Source organism: Salmo salar, chromosome ssa14 (assembly GCF_905237065.1).
Source record: "Salmo salar chromosome ssa14, Ssal_v3.1, whole genome shotgun sequence".
Classification (NCBI taxonomy): Eukaryota; Metazoa; Chordata; class Actinopteri; order Salmoniformes; family Salmonidae; genus Salmo; species Salmo salar.
Genome location: NC_059455.1, coordinates 12,694,495 through 12,717,169, shown reverse-complemented (window position 1 = coordinate 12,717,169; position 22,675 = coordinate 12,694,495). Strand labels below are relative to the sequence as shown.

The 22,675-nt window shown below is 41.5% G+C and overlaps 1 protein-coding gene across 1 annotated transcript in view; it reads left to right on the top strand.

The window, feature by feature from the left end:
* LOC106568959 (small conductance calcium-activated potassium channel protein 2) overlaps positions 1–22,675 on the top strand; it is a 67,497-nt gene that overhangs the window by 26,052 nt on the left and 18,770 nt on the right. The window contains 6 exon segments of the mRNA XM_014139848.2: positions 118–403; positions 406–569; positions 6,675–6,770; positions 7,377–7,795; positions 18,156–18,297; positions 18,602–18,712. Of these exon segments, the coding sequence (XP_013995323.2) occupies positions 118–403; positions 406–569; positions 6,675–6,770; positions 7,377–7,795; positions 18,156–18,297; positions 18,602–18,712 (1,218 nt within the window).

Sequence of the window (22,675 nt, the reverse complement as noted above, 5' to 3'; positions counted from 1 at the left end):
TTTCCCATTCTCTGACACCAGACCGATTGGTGAGATATCCCTCCACCCTCAGACACTGATGCACTGTTGAGTTTGGTTTCTGTTTCTCTAACATCCTCCTGTCTTTTTTTCCGCCAGGCAACCACTGAGCAAAAGAAGCTGAGCCATGCTGGATCCAACCCCTCCCTCTCCGAGAGCAGCGGCCGACTCCCTCAGATAGCCATGAACACCTGTAAGCACAATGGCGGCGTAGTGAGACCACTGGGCAGCCTGGCGTCGTCGCGGCGCAACCTAGCAGAGCTCGACTCGGAAACACAGCCCCTCCAGACGCTGCACAGCTCTGGCCTGGAGGTGGTGGTTTCCAAGGGCAACGGTGAGGACCCCGGCAAGGCGTCCAACGAGAGAGCCTGGTCAGGGACGGGAACGGTGCTCCTGTGAAGAAGAACAAAGACATCGGCTATAGGCTCGGCCACCGGAGGGCGCTCTTTGAGAAGCGAAAGAGACTCAGTGACTACGCACTCATCTTCGGGATGTTTGGGATTGTCGTCATGGTGACGGAGACGGAACTGTCCTGGGGAGTTTACGGCAAGGTAATTAGTGTGGGTGGTCTTTTTGTTTGTTGCCTACCTCCAATACTCTTGAGTCGTTCCATATATAGTGCACGTTTTGCGTCCCTTAGATATTTTAAGTATACTTAACAAAAATATAAACCCAACATGCAACAATTTCAACGATTTTACTGAGTTACAGTTCATATTAGATAATCAGTCAATTGAAATACATTCATTAGGCCCTAATCTATGGATTTCACATGACTGGGCAGGGGCAAAGCCAATCAGAATGAGTTTTTCCCCACAAAAGGGCTTTATTACAGACAGAAATACTCCTCAGTTTCATCAGCTGTCCGGGTGGTTGGTCTCAGACGATCCCGTGGATGATGAAGCTGTATGTGGAGGTCCTGGGCTGGCGTAGTTGCACGTGGTCTGCAGTTGTGAACATACAGTGCCTTCGGAAAGTATTCAGACCCCTTGACTTTTTCCACATTTTGTTTGTTACATTACAGACTTATTCTAAAATTGATTAAATTGGTTTTTTTCCTCATCCATCTACACACAATAAGGTATTTCTGTTCTGTTTTTTAAAATTGTTAATACATTTGCAAAAATATTTAAAAAAACTGTTTTCACTTTGTCATTATGGGGTATTGTCTGTAGATTGCTGAGGAATTAATTTTATGAAATTCTTTTTTGGAATAAGGCTGTTACGTAAAACAAATGTGGAAAAAGTCAAGGGGTCTGAATGCTTCCCGAAGGCACTGTATAATAGTCAAATCATAGTGTAAATGCAGGTGAGCTTTTTCTACTCATTTTAGCCATTTCTGGTGTTTTGTGGTGGAAAACTGGGTGCGTCGAGCATAACATAACATGCCAACCTGTTACCCAATAGATAGATAGGATAGGATAGAAATATTTAAACAAAACATTTTTGGGGGTGAAGCTTGCATTTAATTGCCCCTCCCTGTTGCACACAACAAGCTTCCATTCCCCCTGTCACAAGCAGATTCATGGCTGATTTAAGATGAAAACATCAACCCTGTTACAGTCAACCCTGTTATTTTATTTGGCACTTCATTGGCTCATTGTATTTTTTATTCAACGTCTTGAGATGGTAAAAACATGTTTTTTTATTAAATTTCTCCTTGTCAGAATGTTAAAATTAGGTGACTTTTCTTTTCTTTTTTTTTTACTTCACTACCCAAAACGTACTCTATCGGTGGAACGACTCTCCTATGCTAATTGTAGATATGTAGTAATGTTATACATGGTGAACACAGTCAATTTCATAAAGATATAGCTGTATTAAAGTAACAAAAATCTGCCTCAACATTATATTTGTGAGGATGGCCTTTTTGAATGGTTTGATTTCGTATTGGAATAGACAACTGCTGCAGTATCAGAGGGCAGAGCTTGGCCAAAGGACTGTTTTTACTAGGCTGCTGATGGTATTCTGAGAATCTCTTTGAAGACAGCAGTCAAACAAGATGCTGCACAATCAAGCAATAGAGCGAGCTACTTCAAAGTGTCTGACCCCTGCAAACAATAATGAGTTGTTAGGACGTCCTCAGGTTTTCTCTAGTTCCCGGTTGGTCCCGTGGACGTCCCCCAGGACGTTTTTAGTAAATTCTTGGGACATTGTGTCCCCAAAGAACGTTCCCTTAGGACCATCACGCAATGTCCTAAGAACTAGTCAAATGAAAGCCCTGATAACCTCCTAAAAAGGTCCTGATATGGTTCTAAGTGACGTCCTGAAAACGCACAGGGGAACTAAACAAAGGTCCCCCAGAGAACGTTCCCTTGGGACCATCACGCGATGTGATAACAAGATAATGTAGCGGCAAAACCCTATACGGACCTAATGGGAAGGTCATCGAATGTCCTCAGGACATCCTGTATTTGCTGAGACATTATCTCTGACCAGCGCATGGGAGTGTCAGGACAACCCAACATGGGGGCAGGCTGCTGTAATTTCAGTCGTATCGGCCTGGTCGTGACTCCCAGACCTAACATTTGCTCTAATCAACCAATCAATTTGGATTTGGGCAGTTCTTTCTGTCCAGACATTTTTTCACAGTGCACTTGGGGAAAGGTTTGGCCCCAATGTTTACAAGGCTGCACTGTTGGCTAGCGTCACCACATAGTCAATGCTACGAGCCAGCATTGATTGCCCTAAGTAATAGCTGGAACGGCTACTGTTTTTTTTTTTTTTACAATTGCATGAGGTAAAGATACAGCAGCAATGTTTTGGTCAAGTCCAGCCAATTCCATAAATTGATTTGAATTTAATTGATGAATCCATTATTGCCTATAGGTTTTTATAAGGTTTCTACCCTGCAAACGAAAATAAGTCGTTAGGACATCCCCAGAACTTCACGAAATGGTCGCCTGGAGATTTTGTCTAGTTCCCGAGTTAGTCGAGGGGACATCACCTGATGGTTGCAAAGAAAAACCCTTTACTCAGTATTTTGTTGAAGCACCCTTGGCAGCGATTAAAGCATAGAGTTTTCTTGGGTATGACGCTACAAGCTTGGCACACCTGTATTTGGGGAGTTTCTCTCATTCTTCTCTGCAGATGCTCTCAAAAAATAAAGTTATACACAGGGAACGGGCACCCTAGCTTCATTAGAAATCACCCCTTGTTACTGTTGCCAATCCCAGCAAGGACCTGATTGGTGAACCACTGATCCATTCACAGCTCTTCGTCTTATTTATACAGTAATTATTATTCAACATGTCCTCACCTGGAATTTAAACTCACAATATCTTGGTTCGCAGCTGCTTTTTTGGTCCTTTGGCTCCCACGCTGTAACAGCATGAAGCGAACCCGTGCACATGCGCAGATATTTTGTGGGACTGTGTGTGACTGTGTGAGAGCAAAATCTTGGATCTCGCTCATCTCAATATCTGCAGCGCTGCTCGTAGCAACGTCATTTCGCTGAGTCTACCTTTAAGAAAAAGTATTATACACTGCTCAAAAAAATAAAGGGAACACTAAAATAACACATCCTAGATCTGAATGAATGAAATAATCTTATTAAATACTTTTTTTCTTTACATAGTTGAATGTGCTGACAACAAAATCACACAAAAATAATCAATGGAAATCCAATTTATCAACCCATGGAGGTCTGGATTTGGAGTCACACTCAAAATTAAAGTGGAAAACCACACTACAGGCTGATCCAACTTTGATGTAATGTCCTTAAAACAAGTCAAAATAAGGCTCAGTAGTGTGTGTGGCCTCCACGTGCCTGTATGACCTCCCTACAACACCTGGGCATGCTCCTGATGAGGTGGCGGATGGTCTCCTGAGGGATCTCCTCCCAGACCTGGACTAAAGCATCCGCCAACTCCTGGACAGTTTGTGGTGCAACGTAGCGTTGGTGGATGGAGCGAGACATGATGTCCCAGATGTGCTCAATTGGATTCAGGTCTGGGGAACGGGCGGCCCAGTCCATAGCATCAATGCCTTCCTCTTGCAGGAACTGCTGACACACTCCAGCCACATGAGTTCTAGCATTGTCTTGCATTAGGAGGAACCCAGGACCAACCGCACCAGCATATGGTCTCACAAGGAGTCTGCGGATCTCATCTCAGTACCTAATGGCAGTCAGGCTACCTCTGGCGAGCACATGGAGGGCTGTGCGGCCCCCCAAAGAAATGCCACCCCACACCATGACTGACCCACCGCCAAACCGGTCATGCTGGAGGATGTTGCAGGCAGCAGAACGTTCTCCACTGCGTCTCCAGACTCTGTCACGTCTGTCACATGTGCTCAGTGTGAACCTGCTTTCATCTGTGAAGAGCACAGGGCGCCAGTGGCGAATTTGCCAATCTTGGTGTTCTCTGGCAAATGCCAAACGTCCTGCACGGTGTTGGGCTGTAAGCACAACCCCCACCTGTGGACGTCGGGCCCTCATACCACCCTCATGGAGTCTATTTCTGACCGTTTGAGTCTTGCTAATTGCCTATAATTTCCACCTATTTTCTATTCCATTTGCACAACAGCATGTGAAATTTATTGTCAATCAGTGTTGCTTCCTAAGTGGACAGTTTGATTTCACAGAAGTGTGATTGACTTGGAGTTACATTGTGTTGTTTAAGTGTTCCCTTTATTTTTTGAGCAGTATATTTATCATAGTGATAAAAGTACCCACCCAATTATCATTATACTAGTAAAATGAAAGTACTAAAAAGGTCCTGACATGGTCCTCAGTGACCTGATAAATTAAATGGAACTACACAAAGGTCCACCAGAGAACGTTCCCTTGGGACAAACATGTGACGTCCTCATGACCATCATGAAACGTCCCCTTGTGATCATTGAATGTCCCATGGATAATGTCCTCTCAGAGCCAAATAGGAACCTTTTCATAACGTTCCCTAATGGACATCAAAATACCTCATTATTACGTTATACTGCGACCAAACCTAAACCTGTACTGAACGTCCTCTTAGGTTAACGTCATGTTTTATTGTTCCTAGCAAGTTCTCAAAAGGAAAACCTTTAAAGGGACCTAATGGGAATGTCACCTAATTTCCTTAGGACGTCCCGTTTGCTGGGTGTTAACCAATTTTTTTTGAAAATTTAGATTCATTTTCGGAGTTGACCTAAGTTGAAATTGAACTGACCCCATCCCTGAGTGACACAGCACTCCTCCCACTTAAGACGGGCTACCATACGGATGAGCCATTTTCTATCTTGCATGTCACATCACATGGACATCAAGGTTTTCCGAGCCCTTAAGGAGGGGAATGCGTTAAAGTGAGTGAGCTTTGGGACTGAAAAATCCTTGAACTTCTGGCAGGTGGATTAATTGGTTTACTCAATGTTATTTCACTGGGGACTTCTCAAAACAATTTCAGACATTAGAGTGTCTTGGGAGGTACCAGAGACCTGAGGGGCAAAGCAATTTACTTGATTGCTAAAAATACATTCGCTAATTTTCTCTCCGCCTACTATGTCTGTTGGCTGCATGGTCAGTGTAATGGCTCATATTCTAATGCATGCTTTCTTGACCCCACCCCAAGAGAGCATATCAATATCCATTTACAACGACTTGGACGTCTGAGGGCCTTGACAACCGAGTAATGGGCAGCTTTTACAATCACTAGTGACGTTTATGAATGATGATTCCCGTTGTTGTTTTTGTCGCTGTTGTCAGGATCGTGATTACAACCCCACGTCATTACCATAACACGTTTTACTCCCCACCACTATTACAGCTGATTTATCAAATGGATTTTTACCCACAGAGGGAACTCGAGTAGTGCAGGCCCTCATTCCAAAGATCTATGATTCCTTTATATGCGTTGCAGCTCTAGCAACCAAACGACCAATTCATCACTCGCACCACCCATCTAGGGTCACGTCTTGCTAATGCCAGGATATGCACAACAGAACTGCGCCGTTTCTGCATCTACTATTAGATTGAAAATACCTCTCACCCCTCTTAGTGGCAGCATTTATGAATTAGTAGTTAGCATACTGTAGACAGCCAATGTTTCACCTCTACTTTCTGCCACTGTCATGTTTTGAGACAACACTTTGTGGTGCTCTCTCATTAGGTTTTAAGCTAATAAAAGGTGGTTTTCACCGGTTTGTTGTTGCCCGCGCTGTCAGTGTTTCTCTCCCCAGCCGCTCTGCTTGTTTTTCTCTAGTACTACTACAGTCACTCCAAAGAAGTTAAAAGTTGGAAGGATTTATTTGCTCCATCCAACTAGAAATCTGAAATCAACATGCTTTGCTCACCATTTTTTATATTTAACTAGGCCAGTCGGTTAAGAACAAATTCTTATTTACAATGACGGTTTAGGGACAGTGGGTTAACTGCCTAGATCAAGGATTTGATCTATCAACCTTTTGGTTACTGGCCCAACACTCTAACCACTAGGCTACCTGCCGCCCCATTAGGACTGCTTGAGACTGATTGACACAGGTGAAGATTTATTAGGCAGTTTATATTAATGCTTTTAGGTATGACCCAGGTATGACCACTCTTCTGAAAGTCAACATAGTTCTTTATTGATGATTCATGTAGAACCTAAGTATATTGTTAATATATTTTCTATATTTATATTTGTCGTCAATATTACTGTCTCTAAAAAAATATTTTATGTCTTTGTCTCTCACTACAGGAATCTTCGTACTCATTTGCACTGAAATGCCTTATCAGCCTTTCCACTGTTATATTGCTTGGTCTTATAATAATGTACCATGCCCGGGAAATCCAGGTGAGTCGAAATAATGGAACAATGTTGCAGGAAATACCATTTCATTATGTCATCATTTATGTGGTGGTGTGGTGATTGCCTGAATTGCTCGAAAATGACATTTCATGGACGCAGTAATGCATGCTGTGTAATTGAGTTTGATTATCTTATTACATTGATTATGATGCCTATTATTAATAAATCATAATATTTCAAGTTTTTTTTTTTTTTTAGGATTCAACAGTTATACAGGTCAGCTTAATTGGGTATATTAGATATTTTACCGTCCTACTTCAGTTGATTTATATTATGATATTTACTAAGAAATTGTGAGACAGCAATGCAATGTCCTCTCAACAAGGTGCTCTCTGGTACTTATTTTAAGACCATATTTTAAATAAAGAGGGGCATCTATTAAATATTTTATAAAGTTTGTATGGTCTAAAAATCTGGTATAAAGCTAAGCACTGTGGAACAATGTGTACCTACACTGCAGTAAGAAACTACCTGCTTATATAATTACCTGGTAAATACATGGTTTTAAGTGTGACCAACGAAGACTGTCAAATAAAGTATATAAAGACTGTAAAATAAAGCATAACTGAGCTATTTTGTGCTCCTCTGCAGCTGTTCATGGTGGACAATGGGGCGGACGACTGGAGGATAGCCATGACGTACGAGCGCATCTTCTTCATCGTGCTGGAGCTGCTGGTGTGCGCCATCCACCCCATCCCAGGCCATTACCGCTTCACGTGGACGGCGCGGATTGCCTTCACCTACACGCCGTCGACGGCCAACGCCGACGTGGACATCATCCTCTCCATTCCCATGTTCCTGCGCCTCTACCTGATCGGCCGTGTCATGCTGCTGCACAGCAAGCTCTTCACGGACGCCTCGTCGCGCAGCATCGGCGCCCTCAACAAGATCAACTTCAATACGCGCTTCGTCATGAAGACCCTCATGACCATCTGCCCCGGCACCGTGCTGCTTGTCTTCAGCATCTCCTCCTGGATCATTGCCGCCTGGACGGTGCGCGTCTGCGAGAGGTAAACAACAGCTAGGGAGTTCCCTAGAGAGGGAAAACCAATGCTGCGCACCACAGAAACGCACGCCCCACCGCTGTGCACTGTGTGTGTCGGCTCTCCCCCGTCTCATTTTCTGTTATCGGTGTCCTGTTGTGTTGTCGTGTTCTGTTCATCCTCACTAGTCGTACCCCCCCCACACACACACACACACAACATACACACAAACACACACTACTGACTGAGTGAGAGAAAAAAAACATGATTTTCATTAGCTCAGCGATCACTACACGAGTCCCTACTCCTTGTTTTTATGCTATTTTAGCAGCTTTTCCATAATTCATGAGTGTCTAATTGTTTGTTTGCTGAATGGTTTGTTTTGGTAATGCTGAGCAGCCCCAAGGATCCCCGCTCCCTCCAAAACTGCACATCAGGCTTTATCTCAAGGGGGCGGTGGGGATTCTCACAGATTCTCAGAGAAAAGGGAGGAGGCAGGGAAGTGCGTACTTTTATTTTTTTTCAGTCCCCGCGCTTTATGCCGAGAAAATTAGAAGTTTATAATTTATTTGATGTTAAGTTGTTTAGTTTGTACGGGCTGAGGGAGGTGGGATGGGTTGACGTCAGCTCCCGTAAGGCTCGTTACGAGAAAAGGGCTGCAAGTCAAAAAGTCAAACAGACAAATTAGTAAACAGGAATGCTCGCTGTCATGTTGTCAGTCAGTCTTCCGGTCGGTTGCTCTCCTACGTCTTGCCTGCTTTTTTTATTTCCTCCCTTTCCCTCCCACTTCCTTCCGTACTTCCTCCCTCTGTTAACACCACTAACAAATTCCCCCTGCACCCTCGAACCGTAGGGTCCAGCAGAGAAAACAATGTTTGACCTTTGGCTCCACCTCCACATGAAAAAGGAAAGCAGTAGCGTGAGGCGCAACTCGCATCCTAGTTCACCAAGTAGTTTGTTGGCACACATTCAAAAGAACACTCAACTCATCATAGTCTACAGGAACGAATAGCGTTTTGCTGAAGTTACTTGCATGAAACCATTTTAAAGTAGTACTGTCACAAGGATGGATATACTGGTATTTAAGTCTTAATTTAACGATGAGAGATACATGTGTTGCCAAATACAGTGAAAATCATGAATTAAAAGTATGGATGGCATTGTCGATGGTGTTTAATCTGTCTAGTAATTTCCCAACACTACAAAGGAAAACCATAGAACCACAGAGAAATGTAACCAAGCTCTTTAGTAAATATTTATGGTATCTATGGTACTACGGATATGTATGGTACTTGAGCCCAACATGCGGCTGGAGTCAACACAATAGAGTGGCTAATAGGGTCAGGAGAGATGATATCCCCATCACCACTCCGTGCCAAACTAATCCGCAGCAGTGCATGTTATATGAGACAGTCCAATTATGGGTTCAATTTGAAAGTAACATGTTTACGTGTGTTTGGGTGTGTATGTGTTTGTCTTGTGTGTGTGTGCGCGCGTGTGTGTGTGTCTATAATGTTATGTTGTACTTTCTATTTCCCCATTATGCTGCTCCATAGGGATACCATGTGAGTTCTCGCTCTCTAGTGGAAAACGTATCATTTTGCACCGAGCTGGCGCCACTGCTGCCCTGAGTGGGGGAGGGGGTGGGGGGGGGGGGCGAGGGGCAGCCACCCCACAAAAAATGCTATCCTTTCCAAACAGAGTATGGCAAAGGAGGACTAGGTATTTCCCTATTAGCTGGCATGAATGTGGCACCTATATATTTAAAAAAAATGTAATCAGAAAAAAAACATCCAGGCTTTTAGTGGCTAGGAGCATAGGGTAAAACCTATGCTTTGAGCAGCACTTTGAACCAAGGGTCTCTTTCTAAACTGTTTTATGGTAGCGAGGAGGAGGAGGAGGAGGCGGAGGCGGAGGGAATTTGTGATAAAAATGGAGCAGCTCCTTCAAGTCACCTTCACGAGCAAGCCTGAGGGCAATTCTCGTTTTTTATTTTTTATTCCTCTTCCTTATGCAATTGTTATAGATCCATAATGTGCCCACTCTTTTCAGCATCCACTTCAAAGATTTTGCTGAGGAACAAAAGCTTTTTAGTCCTTTAGGTTCACACACATTACCATTTCATTATGTGTCTCCCCTCACAGAATTGATTGAATGATGTCGTAATGGTTAGGTATTCTACAGGCTTTTGTCACTTTTTCCCAGCTGATTCAGTTTGCTCCAGACGTGGCAAAGGAAATTCATCTGAGATAAATATTCACACAAGACATCCGTGCTTATTTGAGGTGAAAATAAATGTCAAGTCATTGGTCTGGTACAAAATCGTTAATATGGATTTGGGCTTGATTTGGACCATTTTTTTTAACCAAAGTTCTAACATTTAACCATATTATAATAACCCCATTAACCCGTAAACATTATACGAAGAGCTCTACAGCTAGGATGGGGAATAGTGAGAGTGTTGCTATGCATTCTAGCACAGTTTCAAAAATGGAGTCATGAGGAGATTGTTTTCTTCGAGGCAAAGGCAGTGTCTCCAGTTTGAGGTTTCAAAACATGGATTGAGTGATCACCTGTGGTAAACAATGAAACAGCATGGGAGTCTTCATGTTTACTGCTCTCGATCACATCATTCCAACCCACCCAAAAAAAGAGGCGCTTGTTTTCCAAAGTGCTGGGTGTGAGTTAGGAAATGAATCTGCTGATGCGCTGTTACATTGGCCACGCTCCTGAGCCAAAGGGCAGAACGATGTGAGATTGGACAAGCACAGAGTCTATCTGCAATACACCTAGACGGGGGGAAGGGTTGACACATGGTGGCTGGAGGGAAGGGGCGGGTGGCGGAGTTGGCAGGAACCGTGATGGTGCAGTAGATGGAACCACTGCTGGTCATTGCAGCTCCAGAGCTCACTACTTTATCTAAGCTCCTCAGTCTTTTGGCTTTCCTATCAAACTCCCTCCATTTTACATCATGATCCTTTATGGATGTCCTACTACTGTAACATCTAACGTGGCATGCTTGCAGTTTTTCCTCATCTTCCCCGCTTATTTCTCTTTCCTTATCCATAACCAGCAGGCCTAATCCAGTCAGAACTCAGATACACTTGCATGCCTTGCCTGTCTCCCCTCCAGTCCTATCTCTTCTCTCCAACTCTCTCTCCCTCACTCTCTCTCTCTGAAAACGAAACACTCTTCTTCGAGGCTACATGAGACCGTTGTTTCTCATCTTGGTCTTCCTGAGGACCTCTGGCCATGTAACAAGCTTTGGAAAGTCAGGAGACTTTCCCTCGCCACAGATGTACAGGGTTGAGTTACTAGCCGGTTACTGACTGATATCCAGTGTGTGTTGTTGTCACTCGGCCACAAGATACAGTTCACAGCAAAGGTGGAATCCTAACTTGAGATACGTGTGTGCTTGAACTTGAACTTTCACGACAAATCAAAAGTTTAGTGTAAATCACGCATTGGTGTTTGGGTAAAAAGGTTCAAGTTCTGTGTGCTTTTCTCAAGTTCGGATTTGGCTGTTAATGAAGTATCCTGACTTGAGAGATATGTGTGTGAAACTTTGAAATTCCACAAAGATTTCATGAAGGATATGTGGGTCTGTTCAAGTGTGCACGTTTGCAGCTCGGGTTCAGAAATGGCCCTATTGGATTCATTTGCCTAGCCTTTCATAAACTCTCACAATGTTCTCATTATGTGGTGATATAAAATTAACTCCACACACACTAACTGAACACACTGTATGTTGTGTGAAAGATGGTCCAGGAAGACTTCTAGACCTTCAAGAAAAGTTATTCTGAGTTGTATTTTGTGTACTATTGGAGTATATCCCCACTCTCTGTATTTATCATGCCATTGATATTCCATGCAGTATTATTACTGACAATGGACAAGCATGACCTAACAACATTCTGAAACATGGAGGATGTTTATGTTTATCAAAGAGAGCTTTTGTAGTCACTACAGTACTTTTCCATGAGGCTATACAAAAGCTTTCCTCTTCAGGCCAAAATTGCTGTTTAAAGGAGATATGTTCTGTGTTGTCTTGTGCTATCTGATACTTTTGCTTGGTTTTCTTATTTTTTGTTGTTCGTTTGCTGTGGTATGGCTTGTTTTGCTTAGTTTCAAATAGATTTTATTACAATTTTGTTTAGTAAATGGTAATGAAAAGAGAGAATTTCTCGAATCCTTGACATGATTGCTAGAATCCTTGTGGAGTGCTTGCTTTGCATTTTGGCTTGATGTGCGAACACAATTAGGATTAAACTCAACTGCAAACTGCAAACCTATCTGTATATGTTTACTGCCGTTCACATCCTCCCCTCTTACATTTCAACATATTTGTTCCTAAAATAATCTACGCCACTGCTCAAAATCAAGGAGACTCGTTAAAAATCCTTAAATGTGCTACGATTTTTTTGCTTGATACAGTATGATGAATTACTGTAGAAAAAGGCTGCTGTTTTTACACGGACAAGCTAAGGCATATGACAAGTCACATTTGAATGTTCTATCCCCTGCAGAGGCTTATATTAGGAGCAAATTAGCCTGTCCAAAATGTTGCCTGCTCTGGGCAGAGGTGGGACCAAGTCATTATTATTTGAGTCACAAGCATGTCTCAAGTGTCAAGGTCCAAGTCTCAAGTCGAGTCACAAGTAGAACGGGCGACTCCCGAGTCAAGTCCAACTTGTACGTTCTAAGAGCAAGTCAAGTCAGGTCATACGTTTTTTCAAGTCAAGTAAAGAAAATTCTATACAGGCAATGACTTGTTCAACTACAAATATATTACTTTGTCTTCAACACATTTTGATTATGCAAAAATTAATTTGAACAACAATTTCCAAATGCAAGCTTCATTAGTAAATTATCAATTTCCAGCAATTTTGACATACCAAAAGACCGGTAGGCCTATGCTAGTAATTGTTGCGTGATGCCCCATTGCTGGTGAGCTTGCAAAGTAAACAGTTCATATTCTTGATCACCAAACAATGGTGCATATTTATTCTCTCCCTACAATTTGAAGTTTGCGCTGCTCCCGATCATAAAGCTGTACAGCAAATCAGCAATCTGTTCGCTAGCTTAGTGGTTTTCAAACTTTTTGACCTGCGATGCCAAAAAAGGAGTGGTTCAAAGCTTGCAGCCCACGCACGCGCACACAGGGTAAACTTGAGCGCGAAATCGCTGTGCAAATGTAGCCTGTCATTTCAGCCATAAACGGTGATGCGTTTTCAAAACGCAAGATACAGAAAAAAACGGTGTTTTACATCTGCATTTTGAGCTGAAAGTCTTTCATGTTACCAGTTCATATCAACTGGGGATATCATGTCACATTGTCACTTCTCTGAAGTCCAGAGCAAGCAGGATCATATGGCCTGCCTGCAATGATGTTTAGAAACCATGGATTGCTGATGCTATGTATTGGCCATCGAGAGGCTTTGAAGCTACCGGTTGGCCATATTGGCACTCCCCAGTAAAAGCATTCCTCCATAGAAATGAATGGAATTCTACACTATTTTAATTAAATGTTTCAAGGACAAAATTACAAACAAAAATAATTTTGTAGTGTGGACAGTAACATTAGTAATAAAAAAAGTGTCCATTTTTATATTACATTTGTATTTTTAGCTCACATAATATAATTTAAAAGTATGTATTAAAGTGTCTGTAATATAACACGTGGCAAAAAAATACTGCTTGCTGCTCCATATACAGTATTGTGCTCACAATTGCGGGTTAAACCCGTTTTTCTCAATTTCAGGTTTAATCAGACTTGCATGCAGCATGCCATACAAGCAACAAATAATGCTTTATTTGGCATTATCCTTGTCTACTGTGTAATGTTGTCTTTATACTGTATGTAACAGTTACAATTCTTTCCAACCAATCTTTTTGGTAAATGTATATGTGTTACATTTTATTACTGCATAGAACTGACAACAGGATTTTGGGACGTTTTGAATACTCATGACTGAGAGAGGCCTTATGATTTTATCCCTTGTTCATGAAATCCCTCCAATAGCTTAGAGGACGCATTGTCAGTTATTGCTACTGTATATCCCCGGGACAAACCATCTGTCTCTTGCATGAGCTCATCCAAACATGGTGAGAGAGGGAGATAAAGAAAGCTGGGGGAGATGGCCAGGGTTAAAAGACCAGATGACACAAAGAGGAAAAAGCAGCCCACGGCCATATCACTGCATCCATTTTTAACCCATTCCCATCAGGGATGGGTTGTGTACTTCCAACCTGCACTTAGGGGTAGATGTAAACCTAAATCTGTCTCCCTCCATTTAGTATGATATGTTACGTATGGTATGTATTCATTTATGGATGTCCATCATCCATTTCATGAGATGTTATGAAACACAATTCGTATGATATGTTCCGAATTGCAATTAGTACAATATGTTACGAATTTGCAATACGTATGATATGCTACAAATTCCTATTTGTTGTGGCTAACGTTAGCTAGGCGGATAGGTGGCTAACGATAACCTTAGCTAGGTGGATAATGTTAGCTAGGCTAGGGGTAGGGTGAGGGTTAAGGTTAGGGTTAGCTAACATGATAAGTAGTTGCAAAGTAGCTCAAAAGTAGTAAGTAGTTGCAAAGTAGCTCAAAAGTAGTAAGTAGTTGCAAAGTTGCTAATTAGCTAAAGTGGTCTCTGAAGAGATTTGAACACATAACCTTTGGGTTGCTAGACATTCACGTTTTATGCCCCCATCCACCCTCCTTTTGTTTTTGCCCTAAAGGGATACTTCAGGATTTTGGCAATGAAGCCCATTATCTACTTCTATTTTTATGTCTCTGCATCCAGTATGAAGGAAGTTAGAGGTAGTTTCGCAAGCCAATGCTAACTAGCGTTAGCACAATGCCTGGAAGTCTATGGTATCTACTAGCTTGCTAGCAGTTACCCATAGACTTCCATTCATTGCACTAACGCTGGTTAGTAATTGCGCTAACACTAGTTAGAAACTACCTTCAAACTGTGCACAGAGGCATAAAAATGGTATCCACTGGTTCATTTGACTGTGGAAATAGATAAAGGGCTTCATTGCCAAAATTCTGAGGTATGTAACCATACCAAATTAACTTACTGTATATTGTACTCATTTCAGTGTCCCGGATTTACATGTATTATGTTACATCTAGTCTATGAGACCAGGCTGGTACTTCAACACCACCCAGGACAGTGATGCTGTTTATGACAATTACATTCTTAAATGGCCTCTTTTGTGTTGGCTGATGTGGTAGATATATGGTGATGTTACAGGTTAGGTTGTTTTCAACAGTGTGAATCAAGTCGTATTCCCGTATTCACATGTTCTAAAACCCTTTTTGGAAGGTGTATTTATGTCTAGTTTTCTCAGCTGTATGTACTTGCAAATAGAGTTGCTGACGAAGTAAGGAAATGCAGAGTTTTTTGATGGAGTGATCATACAAACAATGAAAAGTCTATAACACAAGGATGTTTTGAAAGCCTACTTCTATGGGATATTTTGCAAGGGTGGGAGACATTTTATTTCAGACAATTCCAATTGTCTCGCACTAGGTCGAAAGTGGTGCCAGCTCTTCTCCATGCTATGCCAACACTACACAGTATATTGAGAGCTTCAAAATGCAATCGATTGGTTCTGCGTCCGTAGCTTCTAGTGCCCATATCACTGTAGTCTATGGACATTTGTCTATTTGTGTCCTTTTCAAGATTCATAGATTTTTCTGAAAACCTACCTACAGTTTTGTACGCACGCAACAAAAAAAATGTAATTCCACACCCAGCCTTAAATGTAGAGATTCACAATAAAACGTATTCTTTAAGCAAATATATCCCGATACAGAGAAACATACACTGTGCAATGTTATACCATTACGGAAATTGAGAACCCTCTAGCAACCTCTAGCATTGTGTAATGCTCTAATAGCTTTCACCAGCCTGGAATAATTTGGACACTACGGCACTTAAAGTACTCCTCCTACAAAGGCGTCACCGGTGGCGTCAAGAGCATCCATGCAATTTGAGATAGTTCCAGTGTGTAAACGACATATCTACCCAACCCTGATGAACCGAGCTGATTGAGTGGAACTCATCATGATTCACTAATCAATTAACACGACGTAGAAGCAAATAACTCTTAAGGACATATTTCACCTCTGCTTTACTACTTAACTTCACATTTAATCAGAGGGTAAAATAGGAATCCGTGTATTATGTTGACGGATGACTTCCATCAGGTTCTGTCACATCATTTGTGACCTGGAATGACTCATGTCTCTTTAAATCGTAGATTGTCTAAAATGAGCAAATGAGTCACTATTGTGGTCCCCTCCTTGCTCTAAGTCTTGTCAGAAGGCATGCTGTTGAAGGCGAAGGGTCCAGGTGAAAGAGACAGGGATGTCAAAAACATTGAGCTTCTTAATACAGATAAAACACTCTCTAAGTAAATATTCAACTCCCATCCACTTGACAATATTGCGATATTTGTCAAGGATGGTTTTCATTTCTAAATAGATCTCAGGTTTTGTTGTCGCTCTCTTTGCTCTCAATATACTGGCTTTTCAGCATGCAGGATGCAGACATCTTTTTATTGCCTGCATGGTATTGTATCGACTTGCTTTTTTGCATGCTTGAACCCACACTATTCACTCTGAGGTAAAAAGGATCATGTAGTTTTTCCTGACATTGAGCATGAGTTGAGTTAAGCAGATAAGAGTTTAGCAGCTGCTGAAGGCATGATTAGTTGGTTAATGAAAGTGAACTGTCTAGGACGAGATTTTTTTAAGATGCCTTACTTTTGAGGAAACTTTGAGTTCCAACATAGTTCATCTGCCCCAGCTGTTCCAAACTCTATTTCTGCCTTGAATAAGGTGGAATTGTTCCGGCCATTTTGAATTCCACATGCTGGGCCACAACTGCATAATCGAGGCATTAGCATATTCCTAATTGGTATAACAAGGGTCCCTTTCGGATAAAATCTCTGCGAGCAGAAAACATCATCCTCTATATCAGGGGCGGACTCAGACCAGAAGTCATCTCTGGCATTTCAAAACATTGGCCCTTTTTTCCCTTAAGGCCCCCACAATGGCCCATTTGTTTCCTTGATACCTCCACACTGGCCCATTGTATTCCTTGAGGCTCCCATTATTCGCCAGATAATTCTTATTTTGCACAAAAAAAGTTCCAGGTCCACTACATAAAAAATGGACCAACCCATTTGGCATTTACTCTATATCCTTAATAGTCACCCTGTGTACTTTTTAGAGTTGTTAGTAATCCAATTGAACAATGAGCCTCAGTATTTTGACTCCTCCTAGACAGCTCCTTAGCCAATCAGGGAAATGTTATGTAAAGAAAGGGAGGGTTGGGCTGGACATGCATATTTTGGGACTTTTCCCCACAATGCAAGGGGATGGGAACGTCTTTATCAATGTTCAATCAATTATATATCTTCTGTGTTTTTGGGAGCATTTGGCTATCGCATGGTTGTCTGCCATTTTGAACAAACCAAAAAATGAAGTGAAGTGACGAAGTTTGAAGGGATGATGTTCATAACCAAACCTTTGTTGGGGTAGTTAAAACTCTTCACATTAGAGATCCAAAGTATTTTTTTCCCTATCATGTTGGAAGAAACGAGAATTGACTCTCCAAAATTATGTCGATGGTCAATTTTATTTTGGTGCATTGATTTTGTATTTGTTGGAGATGAGTGCTGATCAGAATGGTTATAGTATTTTAGAATGCCAGTGGTTAGTTTGTATTAAAATCCTGTAAAACTTAAAGTTAATTGCCTGCGGTTCTCATAACGCTTAAATGCATAGCTGCATAACTTACTGTATGTTACTTCCTCATTCCAATCATCTTGTAATTTCAGGTGTACGTCTGGATTTATGTCCATTTTTAAATGCTTCTCAATTGAAATCATCTATCTTCTCATGTTGATTGATAGATACTGATACATATAGTATATGTTCAGTGTTTTGCTGTGGAGAATTCTCAAACCACCATCAGCATTTGATCAGATTCTTTAAAAGGATTATTGAAATCAATTATGTTTTCCCTTCCATATCATTTTAATTTGGCTACTCATTGAATGATTGAATGTTGAACTTAATTTACCACAAAGCATTGACAAAAAAACTATGGTAGATTGGAATGCAATGGCACAACTTCATAACATTTGACCATTTTGTTTCCAACATGGATTGGGTGCCTTTTAGATGTTTAGTGCAGGCATGACAAAAGGTGAAACACTTTGCACATATTGTATAGCTTCTTTAACAGCAACCACCTCTGTTAGTTCATGGCCTCTCCAGCATGCTCAGGTTCCCTTTACAGTATTGGGTGTCACTGATGGGTATCTTCCTCTGTTTCTCTCTTCCTTACTTTAGGTATCATGACACACAGGAAGTGACCAGTAACTTCCTGGGAGCCATGTGGCTCATCTCTATTACCTTCCTCTCCATTGGCTACGGAGACATGGTACCTAACACGTACTGTGGGAAAGGCGTATGTCTGCTTACAGGGATCATGGTATGTTATCGGTCATTGGAAATGAGGTTGTGTGTTTGTTTCATGCACTATTTCATGACTAATAGGCATATTATTCCCATGAAACAGCCACGTTTGAAATCTGAAATCTTGTGTTTCTTCAACTTGCTTTATTCTAGAGCAGCTCAACATTTCCTCCAAACGGTCACCACCCATACAGTACCAACACAATGACCCAAATCAGCAGTCACCTTTCAGAGGTTAATTGATAGGTGACTGCTAAGTTGATTAGCAGTGATTCAGTGATTAATTGATGTATGGCCCTGACTATGTTTCTGACCAATAGGGAGCGGGCTGCACTGCGCTGGTGGTCGCCGTGGTAGCCAGGAAGTTGGAGTTGACCAAGGCTGAGAAGCATGTCCACAACTTCATGATGGACACACAACTCTGCAAACGAGTGAGTCACTCACACTCTCGCTTTAGTGGCATCATTGATCTTCCACCACGGAGCACTAAAGTAAATGTGACATCACTTACTGTATGGGAGGTTGTCTAAGAATAATACAAGAACTGTCGTTTATGGTTCATGATGGAACACGGTATTAATAACTGTTAAAAAGTGCAAACAAATTCATGTCCCTGGTGGTCCTTTGGAGCTCAGTTGGTAGACCATGGCGCATGTAATGAACAGTGGTGAAAAAAGTACCCAATTGTCATACTTTAGTAAAAGTAAAGATAAATTACTTTAATAGAAAATTACTCTAGTAAACACTCACCAGGTAAAATACTACTTGAGTAAAAGTTCACAAGTATTTGGTTTTAAATATACTTAAGTATCACAAGTAAGGCTTCCCGAGTGGTGCAGTGGGCTCAGGCACAGCATCGCAGTGTTGCGGTGTCACTACAGCCTGGGGTTCAATCCCAGGCTGTGTCACAACCGTCTGTGACCGGGAGTCCCATAGGTCAGTGCATAATTGGCCCAGCATTGTCCGGGTTAGGGGAGGGTTTGGCCTGGTGGGCTTTACTTGGCTCATCATGCTCTAGCAACTCCTTGTGGCGGGCCGGGCACCTGCAGTCTGACTCGGTTGTCAGTTGAACGGTGTTTCCTCCGACACATTGGTGCTTCCGGGTTAAGCGAGCAGGTGTTAAGAAGCGTGGCTTGGCAGGTCAGGTTTTGGAGGACGCATGACTTCACCTTTGCCTCTCCCGAGCCCGTTGGGGAATTGCAGTGATGAGACAAGATCGTAGTCATGGAATTTGGGAGAAAAAGGGATTAAATATGTAAATAAAAACATTTCTATAAAGTATCACAAGTAAATGTAATTGCTAAAATATGCTTCAGTATCAAAACCCCAAAATAATTTCAAATTCCTTATATTAAGCAAAACAGATGACACCATTCTTGTTTAAAACATTTCCGGATAGCCAGGGTCACACTCCGACACACAGACATAATTTACAAATGAAGCAAGTGTGTTTAGTGAGTCCGCCAGCTCAGAGGCAGTAGGGATGACCAGGGATGAATTGGATCATTTTCCTGTCAAAATGTAACGAGTACTTTTGAGTGTCAGAGTAAAAAGTACATTATTTTCTTTAGGAATGCAGTGAAGTAAAAGTAAAAGTTGTCAAAAATATGAATAGTAAAGTAAAGTACAGATACCCCCCAAAAATTACTAAAGTATTTTTACTTAAGTACTTTACACTACTGGTAATGCCAGGGTAGTGGGTTTGATTCCTGGGACAATCCATATGTAAAATGTATTGTTAGGTTCGAATTCTCAGAGTTAAAAAACTCTACGGACACTATGAAAGTTTAAACAAGTTTATTCTGACCAGAGGATAAATTCAGCTGCATTAGACAAAACATGTTTCCACCACAACAAGTATATAAACTCCAATTTAGGCACTCCTCCTTCTTTCCAATCCTTACATCAATTATGGTCCGATAGGAAGACGAAGTAATAAGGTAATAAACCATAATTTCTCCCTTAAGGGGATCTGACCTGACCTCAACCCCTCATTTGCCTAATCCACAGATGTCCACCCTTATCCCCTATAGGGATCCTGTGACTTCCTCACATCCACCCAGCATATTCCAAAGCCATCTGGCTCCTACAGATAACCATTAACTTCTGATGTAAAAACCAGTCACTATCACTCCTCAGATACTATACTTCAGTATGTATGAATGACTTAAAGTCGCTTTGACTAAAAGCATCCCCTAAATGGCATATATTAAATATTATTATGATAAGATGTATTTTAATCGGTTTACTTTTCTCAGTTCCCTACAAGTCTACCTTTCTCAATGCAGTTTACCTTTCTCAATTCCTCTAAAAGTAAATCCACGAAGAGCATATGTTACAAAGCAGGTGTTATTCGAGACACCAGTGTTGTTCTACTTGAGCCCGGTCTCGAGACCACATATTGAGTGTCTCAGTCTTGTCTTTGTTTCAGATACATTTTTACTCGGTCTGGACTCAGCGCATAAAAGTGATTAGCCAGGCCAAAAATATATACACTCCTTTCTTGAAACATTAATATCATGTCGCCTATTGAAACCTGGGATTCGTACTTTACTCGTACATTACTGTCCTTCACTTTCGTTGAAAAATATCCTCAAACTTTGTCCACATTTCCTTGACTTCCTGGTAGGGAAGAGTGTGGGGAATTGTAACTGTCTTTATATTTATTCTAGACATGTTTGAGCAGTGGCGAACCTATTGAACATAGGCCTTCGGTGTGTGACAGGTTTGTGATTCTGAAAGGACAGCAACCATAATACCAGCGTACTTATGTAGGAAAGTGCACTTTTTGTAAAGCACAAAGAGCCAGTGGTGTAGTGGAGTCTACAAGCAGGTATACACCCTATACCCACTTTTTTCCCCAGTGGGAATTGCCTATACTCACTTCTTAATCCCCACTGTTGCATATCAAAGTAGTGTAGTGGAGGTATACGATTTATTAAGCCTACACAATCGCAAAGCTTATGTTTACATGCGCTCAGCACACATAGCCTAGTTTCAGCGGAATATCATCTGCAGGCAGCAAGAGCGCACAGCTCTCAAATGGTTGTCCATGGAGAAGCTCACAGAAGAATGACATTTCTAGCCGGTAGGTAGGAAAGACGCTTCGACTTAAGTCAACAATGGGTATGTAAAAGACGTATTGAAAAAGTTTGGTCCATAGTCTTAGTTATTAGGCTATTTGTGATGTGTAATCCAGTCATCATCGCTGTTTGCATTGTTAGGTTCTAATTTTCAGAGTAAATAACTCACAGACACTAGAGAAGCTTAACCAAGTTTAATTCTTTCCAAAGAGTCGATACAGCTGTAATTCAGACACAGACATGGCTTCCCCCATGGTAGTATTCATACCCCACTTTGGGTGGAGTCTCCTCCTTATCGCTAAACATTGCATCATTCTTGCTAAGCAGGGAGCAAAGTGACATGATCCTTCAACGGTTTCTCCCCTTATCAGTACTGCCACATGCGATCATGTTCCCTGTACTCAGCCCCTCCCAAGCTTCCTTATGGCACCCCTCATGTCTCTTTTGTAACTAATGTTCCTATACTTCTGAGTATAACAATGTTCAAAGTTTCACCCCAAATCCATCAGTCCCTCCTCTTGAATAGCTTCCTACTGTTCAACTTACATAAACTTGGAAATTACTTATAAATGGACAAACAATGATAATTAAACATGAATTAAAAGAACTAAAGAAAATATTATAAATGATCGAACACTGATAACAAAACATTCACCATGAGGTTTACAAACTAAGAGACTTATGGCCTCTGTTCTATGATCACATCATACACAATTTTATTTCCATCTCTCATCACACAACAAAATGACATTCCAGCTGAATCTGCTGTCTTGTTCCATGTCAGCTGGAGCGGCTTTTTGTTTCTCCACTTTCTACTTCTGGTTCCTCAGAGAGTGATAGCATAAGTCTTGGAAAGCAACAAAAAGACACACAAAACATAACAGTATTAACCTGTCTGGGCTAGGGGGCAGTATTTTCACTGCCGGATGAAAAACGTACCCAATTTAAACTGGTTACTACTCTGGTCCAAAAACTAGAATATGCATATTATTAGTAGATTTAGATAGAAAATACTCTGAAGTTTCTAAAACTGTTTGAATGGTGTCTGTGAGTATAACAGAACTCATATGGCAGGCAAAAACCTGAGAAAAAGTCAACCAGGAAGTGGAGGATCTGAGAATTGTAGTTCTTCTTTCTAGTCCCTTTCAAAACTACAGTATCCGTGGGGTTACGTTGCACTTCCTAAGGCTTCCATTGGCTGTCTAAAGCCTTCAGAAAGTGCTTTGAGCCTTCTCCTGTCACTGGGCAGAGTATAGGAGCTCAGTTACTGAGTGGTCTGCCTGGCAACAAAGGGATTGGATATGCGTGGTC